Source organism: Schistocerca piceifrons, chromosome 6 (assembly GCF_021461385.2).
Source record: "Schistocerca piceifrons isolate TAMUIC-IGC-003096 chromosome 6, iqSchPice1.1, whole genome shotgun sequence".
Lineage (NCBI taxonomy): Eukaryota > Metazoa > Arthropoda > Insecta > Orthoptera > Acrididae > Schistocerca > Schistocerca piceifrons.
Window position 1 is genome coordinate 230833976 of NC_060143.1, and position 20735 is coordinate 230854710.

At 36.9% G+C, this 20735-nt stretch overlaps 1 protein-coding gene across 1 annotated transcript in view; it reads right to left on the bottom strand.

Moving 5' to 3' along the window:
- The window catches only part of LOC124802750 (apoptosis-resistant E3 ubiquitin protein ligase 1), a 654148-nt gene continuing 633413 nt past the window's right edge, over positions 1-20735 (bottom strand). Inside the window, exons 16-18 of the mRNA XM_047263734.1 lie at positions 8582-8844; positions 5456-5679; positions 1-1504 (exon numbers count right to left, since the gene is read on the bottom strand). Coding sequence (XP_047119690.1) covers positions 5577-5679; positions 8582-8844 — 366 coding nt within the window. The 3' untranslated portion in view covers positions 1-1504; positions 5456-5576. The remainder of the gene's footprint in view (positions 1505-5455; positions 5680-8581; positions 8845-20735) is intronic.

The following is a 20735-nucleotide window of genomic DNA, read 5'->3' on the forward strand; positions in this document are numbered from 1 at the left end:
AATAGTAACATTTGTAAAAATATTTTTTTTTCACTGGACTATTTCTATAGCTGTATTATTTACAAAAAGCCTGTTTACAATACCAAAATTTTAGAACAGTCTAGAAATTTATTAGTAAAGCACTAGCAGGTGACAGATGACCACAAACTGCCAAAACACTGCAGTGCATTTTTTTAAAGTCATATGTCAGCATACGGTATTGAATGTGTGTTGAACAATAATCACATTGCACATGCACATCTCAGTTCAGAAGGAAGTATTATTGCAAAATAAAACCACAAACAAGTTGTGAATAACTCCCACACTCTAACGTTGTAATTGACTTAATAGCTAGGACAGTACAATACGTTACCTTATCCATTAACACATCACGAACATAAAAAAAAGGACAAGTATTGCTTATGTCTGCGTTCACTGGATATTCTGGTGCACTGTTTCTCATGTTGTGCACTTACTAATGTATGTTAAAGCCCCGTAAATTATTAAAATATCACAGTGTCTTATTAACTTCATTTTAAAACAATATTTATCAAACAATACTGTCATCCCTAAACATCTCTTTTATTGCTACAATAACAAATATTGTCATCTATAGTTATCCCTCAAACAAAGCATCACGAGATGCCTTTTGCAATTAGTTACTGCCAGGACTTCCACTATGTGGAACCTGGTAATTGGAGTTAACACTAACCTACCCTGCTCATGCAACAGTTTTATTAATCAAAATATGGAATCTGAAATCTCATTTTGTCTATGACAAAAATGAAGATGAAATGTACCCAAGTATATTAAAAGCTTTATTAATTTTTTGCATTAGTTTGATCAGAAGTTTCAGCTGTTACCTGATTCTATGAATCAATTATGCTCAGTTTCTTACATTTCTCCTAACATTTCTGTGCAAATAAATAAATGTATGAACAAAAACTAATGGTAACTGTCAAGAGACCATGTTCTTGTACATATGTATCTTTTACAAATTATGGTATATGTTACAGACATTAACAACACATAAAAGACCCTACTTACAGAAACCAGAAAAATCAAAAAGAGAAAACAGCTATTGCAACAAAACCACTTATCTTTTAAAATACTAAAGAACAATTATTTCTGAATCTTAATAATGTGCTCATGCTCAGAGGATAACAAACAGCATTTATGTGCTACAATGTGAAGGCAAAAATTGTGCCTGATGCACAAGTGCATCCAATATTACAAAAATACTGATGAATAGTTTGTCACATCATTTTCATAACAGTCCCTGACATTTTCATCCAAGGTAATTATGTACATAACAGAAGCACACAAATGTAGTTTATTATCAATCATGAACTTCCAGAAATAAAAATAGGAACACCTTAAACTAAAAACAAATCTATACACAAGTTGTACATTGATTTTACACAACTTGCAGATACATTACGTTGTATTATAATGTGAAAATCAAATTATTGCTAGTGTTTCTGAAAGTTTTTTATCAGTAATAATCTGCATTCCAGAGGCAGACCTGCAACATTTCACAGAAGGTTAATGATTTGGTAGGGCAGAGCTCACAAGATATTTAATAGCAGTGATCCATGAGTGATTGGTTCATCGATGGACGTATAAAAAGCACATGCTGAGTCCTCAACACAAACATAATTTTTATAGGAAGTTTTATTGCAGTAAACTGCAACTTAACTAGTAAAGTAGGCTGCATCTGGGCTACATTCTAGAACTGTATTTTATCATAGCGTTAATAGTCAAGACTACAAAATCAAAAAGGAAGATACTCTTAAAGGTTGCAATTTCCTCAGTGTTTTGAGGGATACATATTGCAATGTTTTAGTTTTTCCACTACTGATTCTTGTGATGCATGAATTGAATCTTAATTCTTCATAATCAACTTAGACAAAGCTTAAATGTCACACATCTCACAGAGAACACATTGGGAACCACTGGCTATAATATTCAAATGAAGTGACTGAATGTTCACAATTAACAAAAACATTAAAAATCACTAAACTAGCACAAATTTAAAGTTGATATTTCTTCCGGGCATTCATGACAACTTAGTGTGAATGCATGGATCATAAACCAAGAAATTAACAAATGGATAAATAGTTATGTCTCCCTGCAAAACTATTTTGCTACGTATCATGCAATCACTTTGAGTAACATTTACTGATGAGGTAAATCCATTTATTTGGAAATAAAATTTACTGTTATTTTAATAAACCAGAAAATATTGGAGAATCATCACATATTACATTGTTCATAATATGTAACCAGTTTTCTTACAGTGTATGTGAATTCATAAATGCCAAATATTTTACCTATGTATGTAATACTATTCCCAACATAAATAACAACATCTCACACACAGTTACTTAATTTCTGTGTATCCTCTCAATTATGATGTTGCTGTAGCACACTTACATTAATCCTCAAGTGGAAATAGAAAATATCAATTAAAGATATGATGTAATCTTTAGAGAGACGTACATTAACGCATCCTTGATAGAATGTCCTAAATGTTACAAGGCATGCAGTATTCTAGCGTGACAGCTACATTGATTGCATTTCTGTGATGGCGATCCAGTTCTCTCACATATTTCAGCACCAGAGGATTAATTCCCACTGATATTAGCACCAAATGATCTGTTGGATGGTACTGCATATTCCAAACCATATTTGTATGTTTCAGCCTAATGGTAACCCATGACCTGTCAATTATGAAGTATAAATGGGAATCTGAAATAAAGGTTTCAGATACTATCTGACAGGTCTCAAGACAGTCCACCTTCATACTATTGCATCAAAGATCTAAGTAAAGTTGAATAGTTGCAGAAATGGAAAATAAAGACGTTTCCTACTTAGCATACAAAAACAGTGCCACAGCTTCTAAGTAATGAAATATGAAAATATTAATAGAGCTAATGATATTAATTTTTTACTAAAGTAAAAAAATCCAACACATCATTCCAAAAGCAACACATCTCTCTTCGTTACCAGCAAACTAATACATTATTGCTGCTGACAGTAACACTGTAATTTTCAGTTAGCGTAAATGGCTCGGAGCACACGAAAGTGCAATATATAAATATGGCACAAAAATTTTCAGTTGTATATTATAAAATGATATGCACAAAGTCATGAAAGAACAGATATAACACACTCACAATTTTACAATCAGCAAGTTAGATGTAAATGTAGCAACTGAACTCAGAAACTGGTTCAACTACAAATACCCACATATGGGGACAATGAAAAGTTATAGCTATAAAAATATTTCAGAATCTATTTTTTACTAATTTTATTTGAAATAAAGGATTGTTACTAATAGCTTAAAAGCTTTTTTTTATTTTATTTTAAAGCAATAAAATACATCCCATCCAAAAACGTGTCCTGAGTAATGAGAGTGATGCTCTTGGGATATTTCAATGCAGTGGCCAGACAGTGTCATTGGAAGCTTTAAGTGGTAAAACAAAGGTCCCACATATCAAATTTGCAAGTTCTATCTTTAAAAACATAGAAGTGTGAAAAAGAGGAAAGTCAATTCACAGAAAGATAGATAAAATTTTTGGCTTTTGTACCGACTATGCAAACATGGGATCCAGTGAAACTCCATCTGTATATTACACTTCCTACCTTCTTCCTCTTCAATGTGGGAAGAAAAATGGTTGCCTTCCACAATGGCAGAGAAAAGATAACTGTTGATGTTTAACGATGTGTCTTGAATGGCATTCTTTTTGAATACAAAATTTACACTGTGACATACACATAGTACCATAGCCTCAAATGTTGAAATCCCAACTTTGGACAAAAACCAGAGTTTGAGAGTTTGAAGGCATCAGAAAGTTTTAAATTATAATGTTTTTAGGCCTGTCTGCAACTCAGCACTTCCTCTTAAGGGCGAGTGGTTGTTTGTTCTCTCAGTCATTAATTAGCTTTCATTGCTTATTGGAGTTCCCTTGGTAACCATTTTATCTATCTTTATGCAGTGTGGACATAATCCTAACCTACATAGAATGAAATTAAAATTACATTCTCACTATGCTTTGTGAGGTAATAAGTATCTCAAAAACAGGAACAAATTCATTCAAGTGGAAGTACAAATTAAGTCTCAGTTTAGAACACCCACAAAATTATGGCTCCTATCCACAATTTATTTTAGCCAAATTTATCACTATTTTAGGACATCAGTTTTTCTTTTGTAAGTAATAATGAAACTCAACAAAGGACAAAAAGTATAATACTGAAACTGTGAAAAGATTTTTGTTCTGTTTTGAGAATTAAGATTTGTATTTAACACAGTATGGTCCCATTACAAACCTAAGGAATGGCATTTCTATCTATTTCTATAAAGCCTTTGGGAAAAGCAGAAATTGTATCATCTGGAATGTTTAAAGTGTATCTCGTACTACTAGAGTAGTAAAGACTTGACAGTGTGTTTAATGACTGAGTATGGCATAAGTTTTGTGAAACTCTCTCTGAAGGTTTGGACTCTACACAACCCTAATGAAACAGTAACTATTACATCAACAGTTGAAGTAATTACTTTACAGATTTTCAATCTCCGACCAGCAGAAAAGAAATTGTATAAAAGCAATTACTTAAAGCTGATGTACAGATAGTTTTACAAATATACCAGACCTGATCTTTCATTACTCTAAATATAATCTCATATAAATAGCTTGTCATCTCCTACAAATAGTCTAAAATTAATTCATTTGTACAAAGTTTCATAGACATGGTCAGTATCTGAGGATATTACACAAAACTAGCTAAATGTCACTCTTGTACTTACAAAATTGAATTATCACTGTATCTGAGGTCAGTAAAATAGAGATGGATTTCTTCATACAACTTCCACCTCTTGTTCTTTATCACAACGAGGTTGCAGATTTAAATTAAAAGTTTCAATCACAGTACTAAAAACATGAGATTATGAAAATTACAATATCAAAAAAGTAGCAAACGACATAGGAACTTATCAGACAAATTAAATAAACACAAATGTAAGTAATGCTACTGCAATTGCACAAGTATTAAAGATCTACAGAAATTATCTGACAAAGCAATATGACTGACTGCACAAACCAAGGCATGTTGTGAGCCATGAAAGTGTGCAGGAGTAGATGTATCCTGTAAGAGGTTGTATTTGTTCTTTTTTTTACACACTAGTTGAGCAAAACACACCATCCAAAATTGGAGTATGACAGGCCTCAAGATAAATATTTAGGCCTTCATATAACCCTGCCAATGCTCTGCTTAATTTACTGTACAGCGCACATTATGTATCCTGTTATTTCTCATACTAAAGCCAACATTTCCTGAGCATACCAATAGCTCACTTGTGCTACAAGATAGCAGGCCAGGCAAATGACGTGAAAGGCTTCATAGAGATTAAAGACACAGAGCAGCTTTACTATCTCTGTGGAGCCTATTACATTTATTCAACACACACAATACACACCCTAGTGTTTCGCTGGAGCCATTTTGTAATGTGAAGTGGTGGTGATCGATGTGTCAAATGCAGTTTTTCAGTGCATCAAACTATATACTTATTGTAAATGTCATTTGGCGTTCAGATGACATCATATCATTCCAAAACCCTCTGTACCCTCACTGATGGCTAGTAACAGAGCCTTTTCAAATTGCTCATAGCTTTCGTAATCGGGGAGGCACAGCTGGTTGAAACTGGAAAGAGAAATACAACAGAAAAATTAAATATACAGCAGATTTCAGAAGTAATGAACTACATGCAATATTTATTGTACAGAAAATGGGGTAAAGGAAGGTTGTAATTTACCTCTAAATTTGCAAGGATCACAATTCCTTATCTTATATCTTGTTACAGTCGTTTGGACCAAATAAAGAACATAGACAAGGAAATAATTTTTTGTCTTATACTATAATTGTATAAATCACAGTTAAAGTGAAGTTAACTTGTATTACTGCCCACAAATATAGCCAAAGAGTAAATTTACAGGGAATCTCTACGAACTCAAAGCTCACTGAAGATACCTCTGTCAAATGGAGAGTTGTCTATATTACTCAATATTTTTATTGCTCACTATAATATATTAAATATGTTATATTATTAAGCTGTGTTAATGCAGAAGACAGTTCTGTAGAACTAAAGGGCATAAAGGATGCCAAACAGGCTAAAATTTTCCTACATATTTCCATAGAATGAGAGATACTTTGAAATGTAAAACATGCTGAACTGAGCTCATTAAGTAGCATATTAATAAAGTTCTACATCTAGGACTCATGGGACACTTTCATATCTTTAAAGTGCCATGATATAAGTTTTCGATGGAAACTTAAAACAGATCATTATGAATCAATTGTATGCGATTCCACCTACCATCTGGGGCAAGTCTATCATTATCAGTTTTAGCAAACAGAGCAATAAGCTTGTGCCATCAGCAAGTTTACAGTTTAGGTGGCCACTTACATAGGTTAATAACAGTTGTCTACCCAGCTCCGAACCATGTGTGATGATATATTTCATGTTCCCTGTGTGTTAGATTAATTTTCAGAGTACTCTTGCAATGAAATTTGTCAATGAGACAAGTTGCCTTCAGCAATTTAAGTAAAACTCCATCCGGCAAGGAAAATGCCATTAATGGCTCAAAATTTTTTTCTTCTTTTGTCTTTTCTAAGGTTTTTGTTAAGTACAAATTATGGTCAAAACAATTAAAGCCCTTTTACAGGTTAAAGAAAATGCCAGCAAGATAACTTTTTGTTTGACAAAGTAGTTCACAGGTGAAAGGCCAGATGTCAGTGTCCAAGGAGTACAATATTTCAGCAAATAACCATGTTGCCATCATCAGATGCACTGATGAACTGAATGCACAGGAGCTGGTGTCGGGCTTATATCCCCACCCTACTCCTCCTATGGTGTTCTGTACGAGGTCCATGCCCAGGCCAGTACACCCCCCCCCCCCCCCCAATCCTTGATTAACAAAGAACTATTGAAATTACTTCTACACCTGGCCAACCAGTTCAGTTCCTGGAGGTGGGAATGGAAAAAAGGCCACTAGACATCAAACATCAAAATTCAACTGTACATCAGAGAGAATACCTTCCGATGATGCTCCTTTCCAGACCATCATCACTCTCATGGCCAAGCAAATGAACAAGGACATGGCTTCAGTTCTTAAGAAGGGACTCAGTTTTGCACCAATCACTAACATCATTAGTGCAGTGGAACAGGCAATTGCATTTTGGGGCTGAAATTTATCTAATTTGCTTCAAATCCCAAGCTACTTTCCTGCACATTGAGCTCCATCACATTATGGCTCACATCCAAACTTCAGTGTAAATCAATCCAACCAACAAACATGAGCTCTCAACGAACAAAAGCTCTCCACTTCAGCAGCAAACACCCCTTACATGTCAAAAACATGCTATAAAAAGGAAAGAATTCTGCTTTAACGGTGAACCTGTTAACTCTTATGGCAATGCCCTGTCCCAGCTTTTTTCTCTCCTACAATTACCCCACAGACTTTGTCCAATAACAAACTTACCAGACAGTCCAGTGCTCAATTGTTGAGCATGCTGTACAGCTTGACTGAAAACACCATACCATGTAGCCTAACTAAAACTTACTGCTCATCACCAGTTTCCCAGAAGCCCACTGATGGGAACTTCAGCTTCAGCATATCCTTTAGTACTGGCACCCTCCCTGACTCTTTTCCTCCTCCTTCCTCTATTGGTATTCATCAGATGCATTATTTCTCTTCTTTATTTTATGTTTTCTTCATCTATGTTTTTGTTATTTATTTATCATCCTATGTTAAGACCATACATCTTATTTATTTTACTCTTTCCACTTCCCATTTGCTTTTCATCTATATCCATTATTATGTCTCACTATCACTAACTTCATCGTCTTTGAACTAAACATGGGACAATACTTACTTATGTAATATTTTTACTTCCTACTCTGACTTTTTTTCCATCATCTTTGACTCCTTTTGTCCCCAAGAATGATGAGTGTCTCTGAACCTGGATATCAAGTGACTTATCCCCCTCCCTATCCAAACCACCCAGCCAGTTTGCCCTTTTCACTCCTGAAGAAGGGACTTACGGCTCTAAAAGCTATATGTATTGTATTTTTAAGTTTAACTGTGTTAAGAGTGGTGTCTCCTAAAGCAAGGGTCACCAAACTATGGCCTGCAGGCCATATCAGGCTCATGATGTCAGCTCATCCAGCACACAGGTGGTACTTAAATGTGCTTCATAAAATGTACGGAACATGAGGCCTCGTGACACAATTTAAATTTAAATATTATTTTTAGAACAAATGGAGATCTTACATGTTGTTTTTAGAATAATATCCAGCTCCTGGCTGCTATGTTCCTTCAACTTAGCATTTTCAATTTTAAATTATTGTATCTAGGTATAGTACAGAATGATGGTGCAGCCCACGCTTGTCGTTTTACCAGTTATCTGGCCTGTTGTGAAAGACGTTTGGTGGCCTCTGCCATAGAGGTAAGTACTGGCCAGTACAAATGTGTCTTATAAATTTAAATTAAAAATTCTATCACACAAAAATACTAACAACTAGGAAGGAAGAATTAAAACAAACCATGTGTGAGCTGTTGGCAAGCTTCCAAAAGTGGGTGCAGCCGTTATCTGGAATCGAGGACTGAGTTCAGCAAAGCCCCCAGGTGGTAACTGTGAACAGCCTGTTGCAAATTGGAGTAACCTTGCTAGCTCTTCTTGTGTAAAATTGCTGACTGCTGTCCAGAACCAGTCAAGCACTCTTCGAAACTCAGGAGATCCACCAGATACAACATGATTTGCACGAAAGTCAGCAATGCTGTATTCCCCAGTTCCACATAGCAGCAGCTGAAAACAAAATTTCCATTATATTAATCCAATTGCTACTCGTAGTAAATAAATTCCAAGGTGTCTCTCTGAATTCAGAGTCTTTTTTTCCCTTCTGCCTACTTGCTTTTTGTTTTGTGAAATCACAAAGTTTCTACCACAATTCTGTGAATGACTGTAGGTGTTATGCACAGCAAATATTTCCTCCAGGCATTAAAGTTCTGTCACCAAAAGAATGGAAGGAAAATTAAAGTTTAAAGTCTCATCAGTGGTAAGCTCATTGGAGATGGGGCACAAATACAGATGAGGGAAAAATCTGACCATGTCCTTTTCAAAGGAACCACCATGACATTCACATTAATTACTCTAGAAACCACTTAAAACTCAAATCAGAATGACTATTGTGGATTTGAAACCCCAGCCCTCCCAAATGTTAGTTACTGTACCAAGTGACTTGGTATCTATCACCACAGACAGAGCTGCTAATGAACTTTTTGCAATGATGTATGAGGATCCAAAGAAATTTATCAAAGCAAAATACTAAAAAAAATTCATTTTTTGTTTACTGAATTAGTAAGTTTGGAGACTTTAATGCTCAAAGAATTAAACTTTACAGGATATGAAAAAGCTTTATTTTATTCTGATGAGGGACAGTTGTCCACAAAATATTCATTGCATGGAGATTAGTGTGGTAAATAAAAGTAAAGAGCCTATGCAGGACCTGGAGTTTAGCTCATATTAGTTTTGTGGTGAATGACAAAATAGTCTTGAGATTCCATTACAATTGTCTCTAGGTAAATCCCTCTATTAGACCATATTGTTCACATATTCTGGCTTTCTTCAAACTGATACTGAAACTATGTGTTAGGTGAGGCAGGGTGTGGTTTTCAGTTTTCAGTTGTTGTTTTTTTTAAGGATTGCACTCCCTCTGCTACTAGTTTTGTATGTCCTTGAGAATAATTAATATACATTAATTACGATTTATCATGTGTTAGTATGGTTATTCATATTACCTTTTTAACTTGTTGTTGTGGTCTTCAGTCCTGAGACTGATTTGATGCAGCTCTCCATGCTACTCTATCCTGTGCAAGCTTCTTCATCTCCCAGTACCTACTGCAACCTACATCCTTCTGAATCTGCTTAGTGTATTCATCTCTTGGTCTCCCTCTACGATTTTTACCCTCCACGCTGCCCTGCAATGCTAAATTTGTGATCCCTTGATGCCTCAAAACATGTCCTACCAACCGATCCCTTCTTCTAGTCAAGTTGTGCCACAAACTTCTCTTCTCCCCAATCCTATTCAATACCTCCTCATTAGTTACGTGATCTACCCACCTTATCTTCAGCATTCTTCTGTAGCACCACATTTCGAAAGCTTCTATTCACTTCTTGTCCAAACTGCTTATCGTCCATGTTTCACTTCCATACATGGCTACACTCCATACAAATACTTTCAGAAATGACTTCCTGACACTTAAATCTATACTCGATGTTAACAAATTTCTCTTCTTCAGAAACGATTTCCTTGCCATTGCCAGTCTACATTTTATATCCTCTCTACTTCGACCATCATCAGTTATTTTACTCCCCAAATAGCAAAACTCCTTTACTACTTTAAGTGTCTCATTTCCTAATCGAATCCCCTCAGCATCACCCGATTTAATTTGACTACATTCCATTATCCTTGTTTTGCTTTTGTTGATGTTCATCTTATATCCTCCTTTCAAGACACTGTCCATTCCGTTCAACTGCTCTTCCAAGTCCTTTGCTGTCTCCGACAGAATTACAATGTCATCGGTGAACCTCAAAGTTTTTACTTCTTCTCCATGAATTTTAATACCTACTCCAAATTTTTCTTTTGTTTCCTTTACTGCTTGCTCAATATACAGATTGAATAACATCGGGGAGAGGCTACAACCCTGTCTCACTCCTTTCCCAACCACTGCTTCCCTTTCATGCCCCTCGACTCTTATAACTGCCATCTGGTTTCTGTACAAATTGTAAATAGCCTTTCGCTCCCTGTATTTAACCCCTGCCACCTTCAGAATTTGGAAGAGAGTCTTCCAGTTAACGTTGTCAAAAGCTTTCTCTAAGTCTACAAATGCTAGAAACGTAGGTTTGCCTTTTCTTAATCTTTCTTCTAAGATACGTCGTAAGGTTAGCATTGCCTCACGTGTTCCAACATTTCTACGGAATCCAAACTGATCTTCCCCGAGGTCCGCTTTTACCAGTTTTTCCACTCGTCTGTAAAGAATTCGCGTTAGTATTTTGCAGCTGTGACTTATTAAACTGATAGTTCGGTAATTTTCACATCTGTCAACACCTGCTTTCTTTGGGATTGGAATTATTATATTCTTCTTGAAGTCTGTGGGTATTTCGCCTGTCTCATTGTATTCTTATATCTTCTTTTACATCATTAAATCATGCAAGTACCCAACAAAATGATCAACAAGCTTGGGAATTAAGGTATAAAATATTCATGAAGGATATTTTTAATCATATACCCAATAATGCTAATCTGACACTAAAAATTCAAAATCTGAAACAGAAAAAAATCATAGCAACTGCAATAATCTTGCTAAAAAAAAAAGCTGTGATATGCCATTGGCTTAAGATGGAAGTGAGATGCAGGATATACACTCAACAAATTAAATACCATCTACTGGGTTTTTCAGAAATATGATTACCAACTCTGAGGGCATATTCCCCACCGCATAGCAAGGAAAAAAAGCCACAAAACGTGTGAAAATTTCCTTAATTTTTAGGGTTTAATGACAGTTTAAGATCAACACATTCAGGGTAGAATAATCAACTAAAGTTTTTAACCTCCCATGAAAATGCGTTATCTAATGGTACTGCTACAAGTAACTCTCCTGAAGTATTCATTGTATCCTCAGTCATGATGTAATGCTATGAGGATGTGTTTACTTTGACATTTATATAGATATGTAGTCAATCTTCCTTGAATGTTTCTCATGTGTAGTACCCATAGCAATGAGTTACCTTATAAGAGTTCCATTTAACAAAGGCAGGTTCATTCATTCTGTAGGCAGGTAAATGTGATTTTACATGTAAGGTCACAAAAATGGTAATAGATGTGGACTGTATCAAAGTGTGTTTCCAGTCAAAAGACAACAGGGTAATTCAACTGTTGCTGCTGTTTATCATTATGTTCAGGTAGTATCCATACCACTAAAAATGTCAGAGCAAAGTAGACCACAAAGAATGCATTCTGCAGGCTGTCAAAGAAGATCCAGATATCGACAAATGACGTGGTGCCATTCCATCTGATACATCTTATAATATGAGCAATTAATGTATCAGAATCATGTTTAATATGTGCAGGATCTTTTGCTTGCCAATAACTAACAACAGAACTTTTGCCAATGTTTCATTCCTCAGACTGGTAATCCATTATTTGTACTTGCAGTTTTGCTTACACATGGGGCAACTTTTGGAAGATATGAGATAGCAAATTTTTACAAAAACTTTTTGCGCGCAAACAAAAATTCTCATGCTACAACTCAAGCTAAACATCATCAGTTTGTAATTGATATGCGAGCTGTAATTCTCAGCAACTGTCTGATTAAGTCCATATATTCTCTCAGCATGTTACACAGATATTATCTATATGGAATTTATTCAGAGCAACAGCCCCTGAAAATAAGAGGAAACAAGTAGTCTGGGCATGATGGGACTCCAACACATTTCAGTCACACTGTTCGAAATGCACTATATGATATTTATGGTGAATTATTGTCTGTGAAGTCTCCAAACACAGTAAACATTCCTAATGTAGTGACACTTCATAAAAGTTTCATGAAAACTTAGAAAAGGAAGTGACATAATAGAGGGGCGTTTGAAAGCTTGTGACAGTTCATGGTCAATGAGTGTCTGAGTTTATATACATAAGATGAGAATATTTTGTACATTTTTTGTTATCAGTTTCTGACCTGAGAACTTAGAAGAATTTTCTTTCATTAATTACAAATGAAAGATTTATGTATACAGGGTGATTCAAAATTCCTATTACAGGCTTCTCGGGTTGTAGAGTGGACTTAATAGATGAAATTTTGATAACGAACACATGTCCATGAATTTCTGATAAGGAACCAATGTCCAGAAATGTACCATTTGGATGTAAAAGCAGTTCCAGGATCAGATCATTTTCAAATCTCCTTCTTCAGGGTATGCGTATAAGCTGAGAAGAGGATGTCATAGTGAATCCCTTTCGTAATTACGACATATGACATCACAGAACACCTATGTCCAACTACAACAACAACTGCAAGACATTGGTATATTTGAAACTAGTAGGGTTTGGCTGTGGTGCTCCATGGATATGATGGACTCTCGACCTTGAAGAGAACGTCCTCTGTCATGCAGAGAACCCAAGAACAACTACTTTAGACACTGCCCATGCCATGTGCTCCTACAGCACACAGGTCAGAGCTCATTGTGTCCACTGTGTGTGTACTGTAAATTGGGAGATTTGAAAGTGATCCAATCCTCAAACTGATTTTACATCTAAATGGTACATTTCTGAACGTAAGTTCCTTATCAAAACTCCATCTACTAAGTTCCCTCTACAACCCCTAGGAACCCATAGTGGGAATTTTGAATCACCCTGTATATGGCTTCCTCCATTCTTCTTACATGCACTTCCTTCTATCCACCATGTCATGTATTCTTTCTCTTACTTCCATTCTCTCTATTATTCCACCATTTCTTACTTTCTAGAAATTCTTGTTCATCTTCTCCAGAAGTCCAATTCTACTGCTTGCTGCTTCAAATTGGTAGTCCAAGTCTCTATTCCATACATAACTATGCTCTCTAATACTGATTTATATATGATTTTTTTTATTCGATTTATTATATTTCTGCTCCATAAGATTGAGTTGAACATCCCAATGACCTTCCTTCCACTACAAATTCTTTTATTAGTTTCTACCTCTGACTTTCCCTTCATCTCTACAATGGGTCCCAAATAACAGAAAGTATTGACCACCTTAATTTTCTTTCCCTCCATGTATAAGTCACCTGGATTATTAGTGAGGTATTCTGTTTTCTGGTAATTAATCTTCTATCCCCATTTTCTGTATTCCATTGCTATAATTTGCAACCTCCCCATATTGGGCTATAACTGCCTGATCATCAGCAAAAAATTTGTATCTGATAATATTAATGGATTTACTATGTAACAATAAAATGAAAAGAATAGTTGCTTCTCACCATGTAGTGGAGGTGCTGAGTTACAGAAAGGTGCAACAAAAAGACTAGGAAAGTTAGCTTTCGGCCAACAAGGCCTTTGTCAAAAGTAGACGACACACACAGACACATGTTCTGCAAACATGGATACTCTTCCAGAGATATTCAGAAGGCATTCATGAAGAACAAGAAGAGATGACGAAGGTGGCGTATTTGCCATATGCTGGATCAATCTCTGCCAAAATCAGCAGAATTCTCTTGAAAAAGAGCATCAAAAGTGTATTTTGCCCACCCACTAAAATTGGGGCACTGTTTGGGAATATAAAGAAAGATCTGGGGCTATGGAAGACAAGTATTAAAAAATAAAAACATAACACGCCAGTTTGGGATGTCGCACATCAGCCAGACCACTAGGACAGTGGACATCATGTATAAAGAACACCAGAGGCATAACAGACTTAAGCAGGCAACCACTTCAGCAATAGCAGAGCACTGTAATGACACCAAGGTTGTGATACAGACCCAAAGATACCGGACCAGTGTCACAAAAGAATCCATTGAGATCAAGGTTATGGAATCCAACACACGAGTTTCTGAAAAACAACAGAGACCACACTGAGATTCTGTGATGAATAGAAATGGGAGTGGAGACCAGTAAAACTGCCCTTAGACAGAGCACCAGACACTACAGACTCGAGATGACACAACACTAGACAGGCTCAACAGTAGCAGACGCAGGAGCAAACACCCGACCATTCCCACAGAGAAGACAGCACACTTCGAGCACCTCATGTGTCCAACGTGGGAGGCCTGTCCCAAAAGGCAAGGACTTCATGCACAATGGCTGAAGACAACAGAGGTTGGTGAAGGCCGCAGCCGTTGGTGGATAGAATGCTTGGTGTGGCGCAGATATGAAACATATCATCAGAGGATGGGGGTGGCTCCAAAGAATGGCCAAGCAGGGTGCAGACAGTGGTCAGAGCACCAGTACGAAGAGTAACTGCAAAGATCACAACATTTATGGTCATGCTTGACAAGCATAAACTAAACTGGCAACTTAGTGGAATTACAGACAAGTATTTCTAGAACTGCATGATAATTTTGCAGTGAATAAAGTGTGTGTGTTCCTTCCAGAATCTAATCACTACCCCTACACATACAATCAGAGGTAGTCGCTTTGAAATCCAGTAGTGCAAAGTTTTTCATCTATGGGCTTTGGTCACCAAGGAGAAGAAATGTTACTGATCATCAGAGTATGCAACAGAGTTCAGGGTTAAACTCCAAATCTCCATGTAATGTCTCACAATTGACAAATTTAACACTATTCATAGTAACCCATTTGCTAGATGGATACATTACGATCAGCAGCTCCCTTGGTGCTGTTTGAAAGGAGTGAGCTACATGCTGGCGACAGGTTTCATGACAACACAATAACATCACGACACATCACTGAAGAAAAGTTTAACTTAGATCATACTTGAATTAATGGTATACTGTCAAATTGTGATGTTTGTCTGCAGACAGAAGGCAGATGGAGAGAAGAATCAAATGCAGCAATTATAGAGGAAAATATGTTTCAGAAGAGCAGTTACAGATGCTGTCAGCAAACTACACAAACATCCAACAATATAGTCCAGCACATCATCACCAGATGCCATCATTGGTGAGAGTTCAGCTGCTAGGTTGGGAGACTCCATCCAGAAACACAAGATAAACCAGCTTGTGAGATCTAGGTTGTATAGAGAGGAGCCCCACCCATAAAGCTGTTTGCAATTTAATGTGACACACAGTATTTTACAGACTATAAGATGAAGTTTTTTTTCTTTGAAACATTGCCTCCAAAATGGAGGTGCATCTTGTACTCAAAACTAATATAAAAATGTCCATTGTTTGATTTAAAATACCCATCAGTCTTAAAAATGGCCATATATTAGGTGATGCAGGAATAATATCTCTATCTCCAGGAACAATATCTCTATCTGGCAACAACTAATTCAACTGGAAGCATCAGCGCACACATGTGACAAACATGAGCTGCGGGGATTCACAAGCTTGTTAACTCTGCCTCCCTCCCGCCCCGCTGTTACAAACCCAGAATACTGTCAAGCCTATAATTGATCATGGCAGTCTATGGATCCAGTGAATTTGAACATTATTTGTGTTATCGGTAACAGTACAATATCTCCGTTAGTAGCTAGTTTTGTAATGGAAAAAATAAAAGGCATTCATATGACATGGGCTGGAAGTTGAAAGCAATAGCATATGCAGAAGAACATGGAAACAGAGCAGCTGAGCAGCATTTCGGCCCACTACCAACAGAAAAAAAAAAAAAACATTTGCAGCTGGCGGGCCAGTAAAGAAGAACCGAAGAGAGAGAGAGAGAGAGAGAGAGAGAGAGAGAGAGAGAGAGAGAGGGAGGGAGAGAGAGAGAGAGAGAGAGAGAGGGAGGGAGAGAGAGAGAGAGAGAGGGAGAGAGGGGGGAAAAATGAGAAAGACTAAATGTGCAAATAGAGGACTGAATGAAAAACAGTCAAAACTAGAAGATGACGTACCGAAATGGATTCAAGGACACCATCAAAATGGCAGTGGAATTAATAGAAAAATGATTCAAATACATACTCATAAGCTAGAGCTACAGTAGAACTTAACACAGAGCTTAACAGGCTTAAAGGGTGGAGTTGGTTGATGCCACAGGTTTATGAAGTGTCATGGACTTAGCATGCGAACCAAAACCAAAATATCTCAGAAAATGCCACAAGAATATGAAGAGAAAATATTATCTTTCCATCACTTTATTATTCAACATCAAAAGAAAACCTGATTGGAACCAAGTCAAGTAGTGAATATGGACAAAACTCTGCTGAAATTTGATGTGCTGAGTAACAGAACTGTTGCCATGAAAGATGGTAAAACTGCAACTATAAAAACAAGTGGACATGAAAAAATGTACTGCACTGTTGTCCTTTCATGTTGTGCTGACAGCACTAAACTTAATCCAATGATCATTTTCAAATGCAAAACAAGGCCAAAACCTTATGAAATACTACATGATAGGAGTTCAATGGACGAGACTGGTATGAAATTATGGATTAACAGAGTGTGGGAGGGAAGGTAAGGTGCTTTATCGAAGAGGAGTTCTCTTCTTCTGCTTGATCAGTTTAGCAGACACTTGAAAAATTCTGTGAAAGAGAAATTGAGACAGGGAGATACAGAGCTTGCTGTTATTCTGGGAGGACTTACTTCACAATTGCAACCTCTTGATGTCTCAATAAATAACCTATTTGCAGTGTATATGAGAGAGTAATTGACCAAATGGATGATGGATGAAACCCAGTGTGAATTCACACTGAATAGAGCTTTAAAATGACTTACAATCAAACAAGTGTGTCAGTGGATAAGACAGTCATGGTCTAGAGTGAGAGAAGGCATTACTGTTAAATCTTTCAACAAGTGTAGAATATGCAACTGTCATGTCACTGAAGACCACCTTAAATATGAAGAGGACAATGATAATGACAGTACCATTGTCAATCATTACTCTTGAAATCTAAAGATGCTCTGTAATTCAAAAGCAAATATAGTCCCAGTAATACATCAAAAAGTCATGCCAGACACTACTTGTAATACCTGATACAAATATAATCATTTAAGTTTATTGGCAATCACATTTCTTCCTTTATCAACCTTCCTTTATTTCCCGTAATACCCACTATATATACTCCAATCCTTTGAAGAATTGACACTAATTTCTGGGATATAATTGATATTTACTTCCTGAATCTAAATGTATTTCCACTTTCACTTCAAAGATATTTCCACAGATGATCATGCGAGTTATGTCTTCCTTTACTTTATTTTCTTCCTCTAGTAACTAATCTCTTGTTGAAACTGTTATGTTAAAGCCACAAATTTCTCCTTAGATGGACCTAGGCTGTCACTGTCATATGCTAGAGCCTGGCCCCTGTTCCAGAATGTCTGCTGTTTTGTGAGAACTGAATCACTAATGACATATCCCAGAACCTATGCTTTATTACAAATGGCTATGAATGCCTGATTATTCAGACTGTATGATGCAACCACCTGCAACTGAGTACCTTTTGGTTATCTTGATTAGAGTTACTATGCTTCCTTACTTTGCAAAATTTACTTTCATTCCGGCTTGGAAACTTGGAGAGATAATGATTTCTTTCCAGATTTTCTAAAACTCTATTATCATTCTGTGTGTAATCTACCTGTTTCTTATTTAACATATCTAATCCTTCCATGAAAGTTAATAGATCACTTACTGCTAGCCGCCTCTTATACCAAATTTCTCTTCTTACAGAAGAAAGTAACCTTCTAACTAACATTTTGACCAAATCTCTCTCCTCCAGGGGTTTGTCTAGATATTGTGACCTAGCCAAATATCATTTGATATACTTCTTGTACGTATCCCGACTATTGTTGTAACACCTCGGGTCTACTAATTCTAATGTCAGTTCTCTTAGGCGCTGGCCGACTCGACCAATTTCCTTTTTACATTTCTCCTGAAAATCATTCCAGGAAGAGTGTTCCCCCAAATAAGCTCTTCCCCATTTGGCAGCACTCACTTCTAAATGAAATCAGTTCTTTTGTTATTGTTCCAGCATTTGAGTAACAATCTCGAAAATACTGTTAAGAAGTATGTGGGGTGAAGATAGCCTCCTCCTGGCTTACACAACTGTGGACACTGGTGTACTGACCAATGTACCTGTCATTTCTTGTACCTTTTGAGTAATTATTTTGTTAGCAGGGTAATTTGCTGGTGGTATCTGATTGGAACTGTAAGATTTATTGTACACATTAACATATCAAACACAGTTGCACAAATTATTGTATTATATAATCCACAGAATAAAGAATAATGGTGTCCACAGCTATGCAAAAGATATAAACACAATCAAGGCATAGAGTCTAAATTCTTACACAGCCCTAGAATCATGCCTTAAAAAATAGATTTTCAATCCAGACTCTTGAATCAGCAAATTATGGTGAGACTGTGGCACAGGTTTTGTCATCATGTCCAACCCACAGTGACTTCGGCTGAATCTATTTTTCCCTATAAAGTGATGTCTTATGTTTATATGTTTGGTTCAACTCTTGTAGCCACTAGTCTTAGATAAGTCCACTAGTCTTAGATAAGTCAATTGGTGCTTTGTTGTCACATAAGAGTTTCATAGGATCCTACTTGGGGTATGGAGATATTTCAGTATCTAACCTTTGAAGCCATAGAACCTCCTGACATGCTGAGGTCATGGACAAATATTCTGCTTCAGTTGTGCACTAGACTATGGTAGGCTGTTTCTTACGTTGCCATGATATTACTGCTCCTTGAGATCTTAACAGATATCCAGTTGTTGACTTCCTGTCTTTGGAATCTCCAGCATACTCTATCACAGTAACCTATTATGCTGCAGTCATCTGCTTTCAAAAACAATAGCTTCACATCCTTGTTTCCTTTTAGATATCTAAAGATTTTTTTGACAGCTTGCCAGAGTGGCATGCTCAGATTGTTACAAAAATGACTGCCAATCCCAATTGATTAAGCTTGGTCTGGCCTTATTCCTAACAGAGCATACATTAAATTTAGTATTGCTTCACAATAGAGTATCTTCTTCATAGCTTCTTATTCCTGTTCTGTTTTTGGACTCATGTCATGAGTGAGCACTTGGTTACATTCTAGTGGTGTGGATGTTGGGTTATACTCTTTCAGATTACATCTGTTGAGATTTGCTTCACATAGTGTTTGTTTTGTTTTGTTTTGTTTTAGGGTGCAAAAACAACTGGGGTTGTGGTGTCACTGCAAGACACCACACTTGCTAGGTGGTAGCCTTTAAATTGGTCGTGGTCCGTTAGTATACGTCGGACCCGCATGTCGCCACTATCAGTGATTGCAGACCAAGCGCCGCCACACAGCAGGTCTAGTCGAGACTCCCTAGCACTCATCCCAGTTGTACAGCCGACTTTGCTAGCAATGGTTCACTGTCTACATATGCTCTCATTTGCAGAGACGACAGTTTAGAATAGCCTTCAGCTATGTCATTTGCTACGACCTAGCAAGGTGCCATATTCAGTTACTATGAATGTATTCTGAACAAATTATATTGTGAATCATGTACTGTCAAGAGAGACATTCATCATCAATGGATTAAAGTTAAGTATCAAACTAATTACGTCCGCTTTCTGAATTCTAATTCCTTGTCATGTTCCAGACCTCACGTCAGTATAGTTCTTCCCTCCTCACGCCAGCCTGCGTGAGCTAAAACGCGTGCATTTCGGCCTCCACTAGTAACACGGTGTTGGCTCTTCTGCCAACACAACAGGGGTCATACGTGCTCAAGTCAAAACTACAGAACTCAAAGACAGAGAGGAGTTAAAAAATGACCATACATCAATCCCAACTGACATAATAGAAGAAAGCTAAAAACAGGCACGTGGAAAAAGGACTGAAAAAGACACTATACAGAAATGGAGGTCCAAAACTAAAAATTAAATGGCCTTCGCCATATTGCTTTGTGGATAAAAAGTAAAACATCGTCAACCGCCCGCGCGTCATTTGCTAAAATGGCCAGTAACTCAGACGGCAAACCCAAACAGGAATGTAAAAGGTCAAAAAAATGAACATTCCACCAGCAAGTGGGGGACAGTTAAAACTTGGGCGCAATGTGTACAAAATGGTGGGGTAG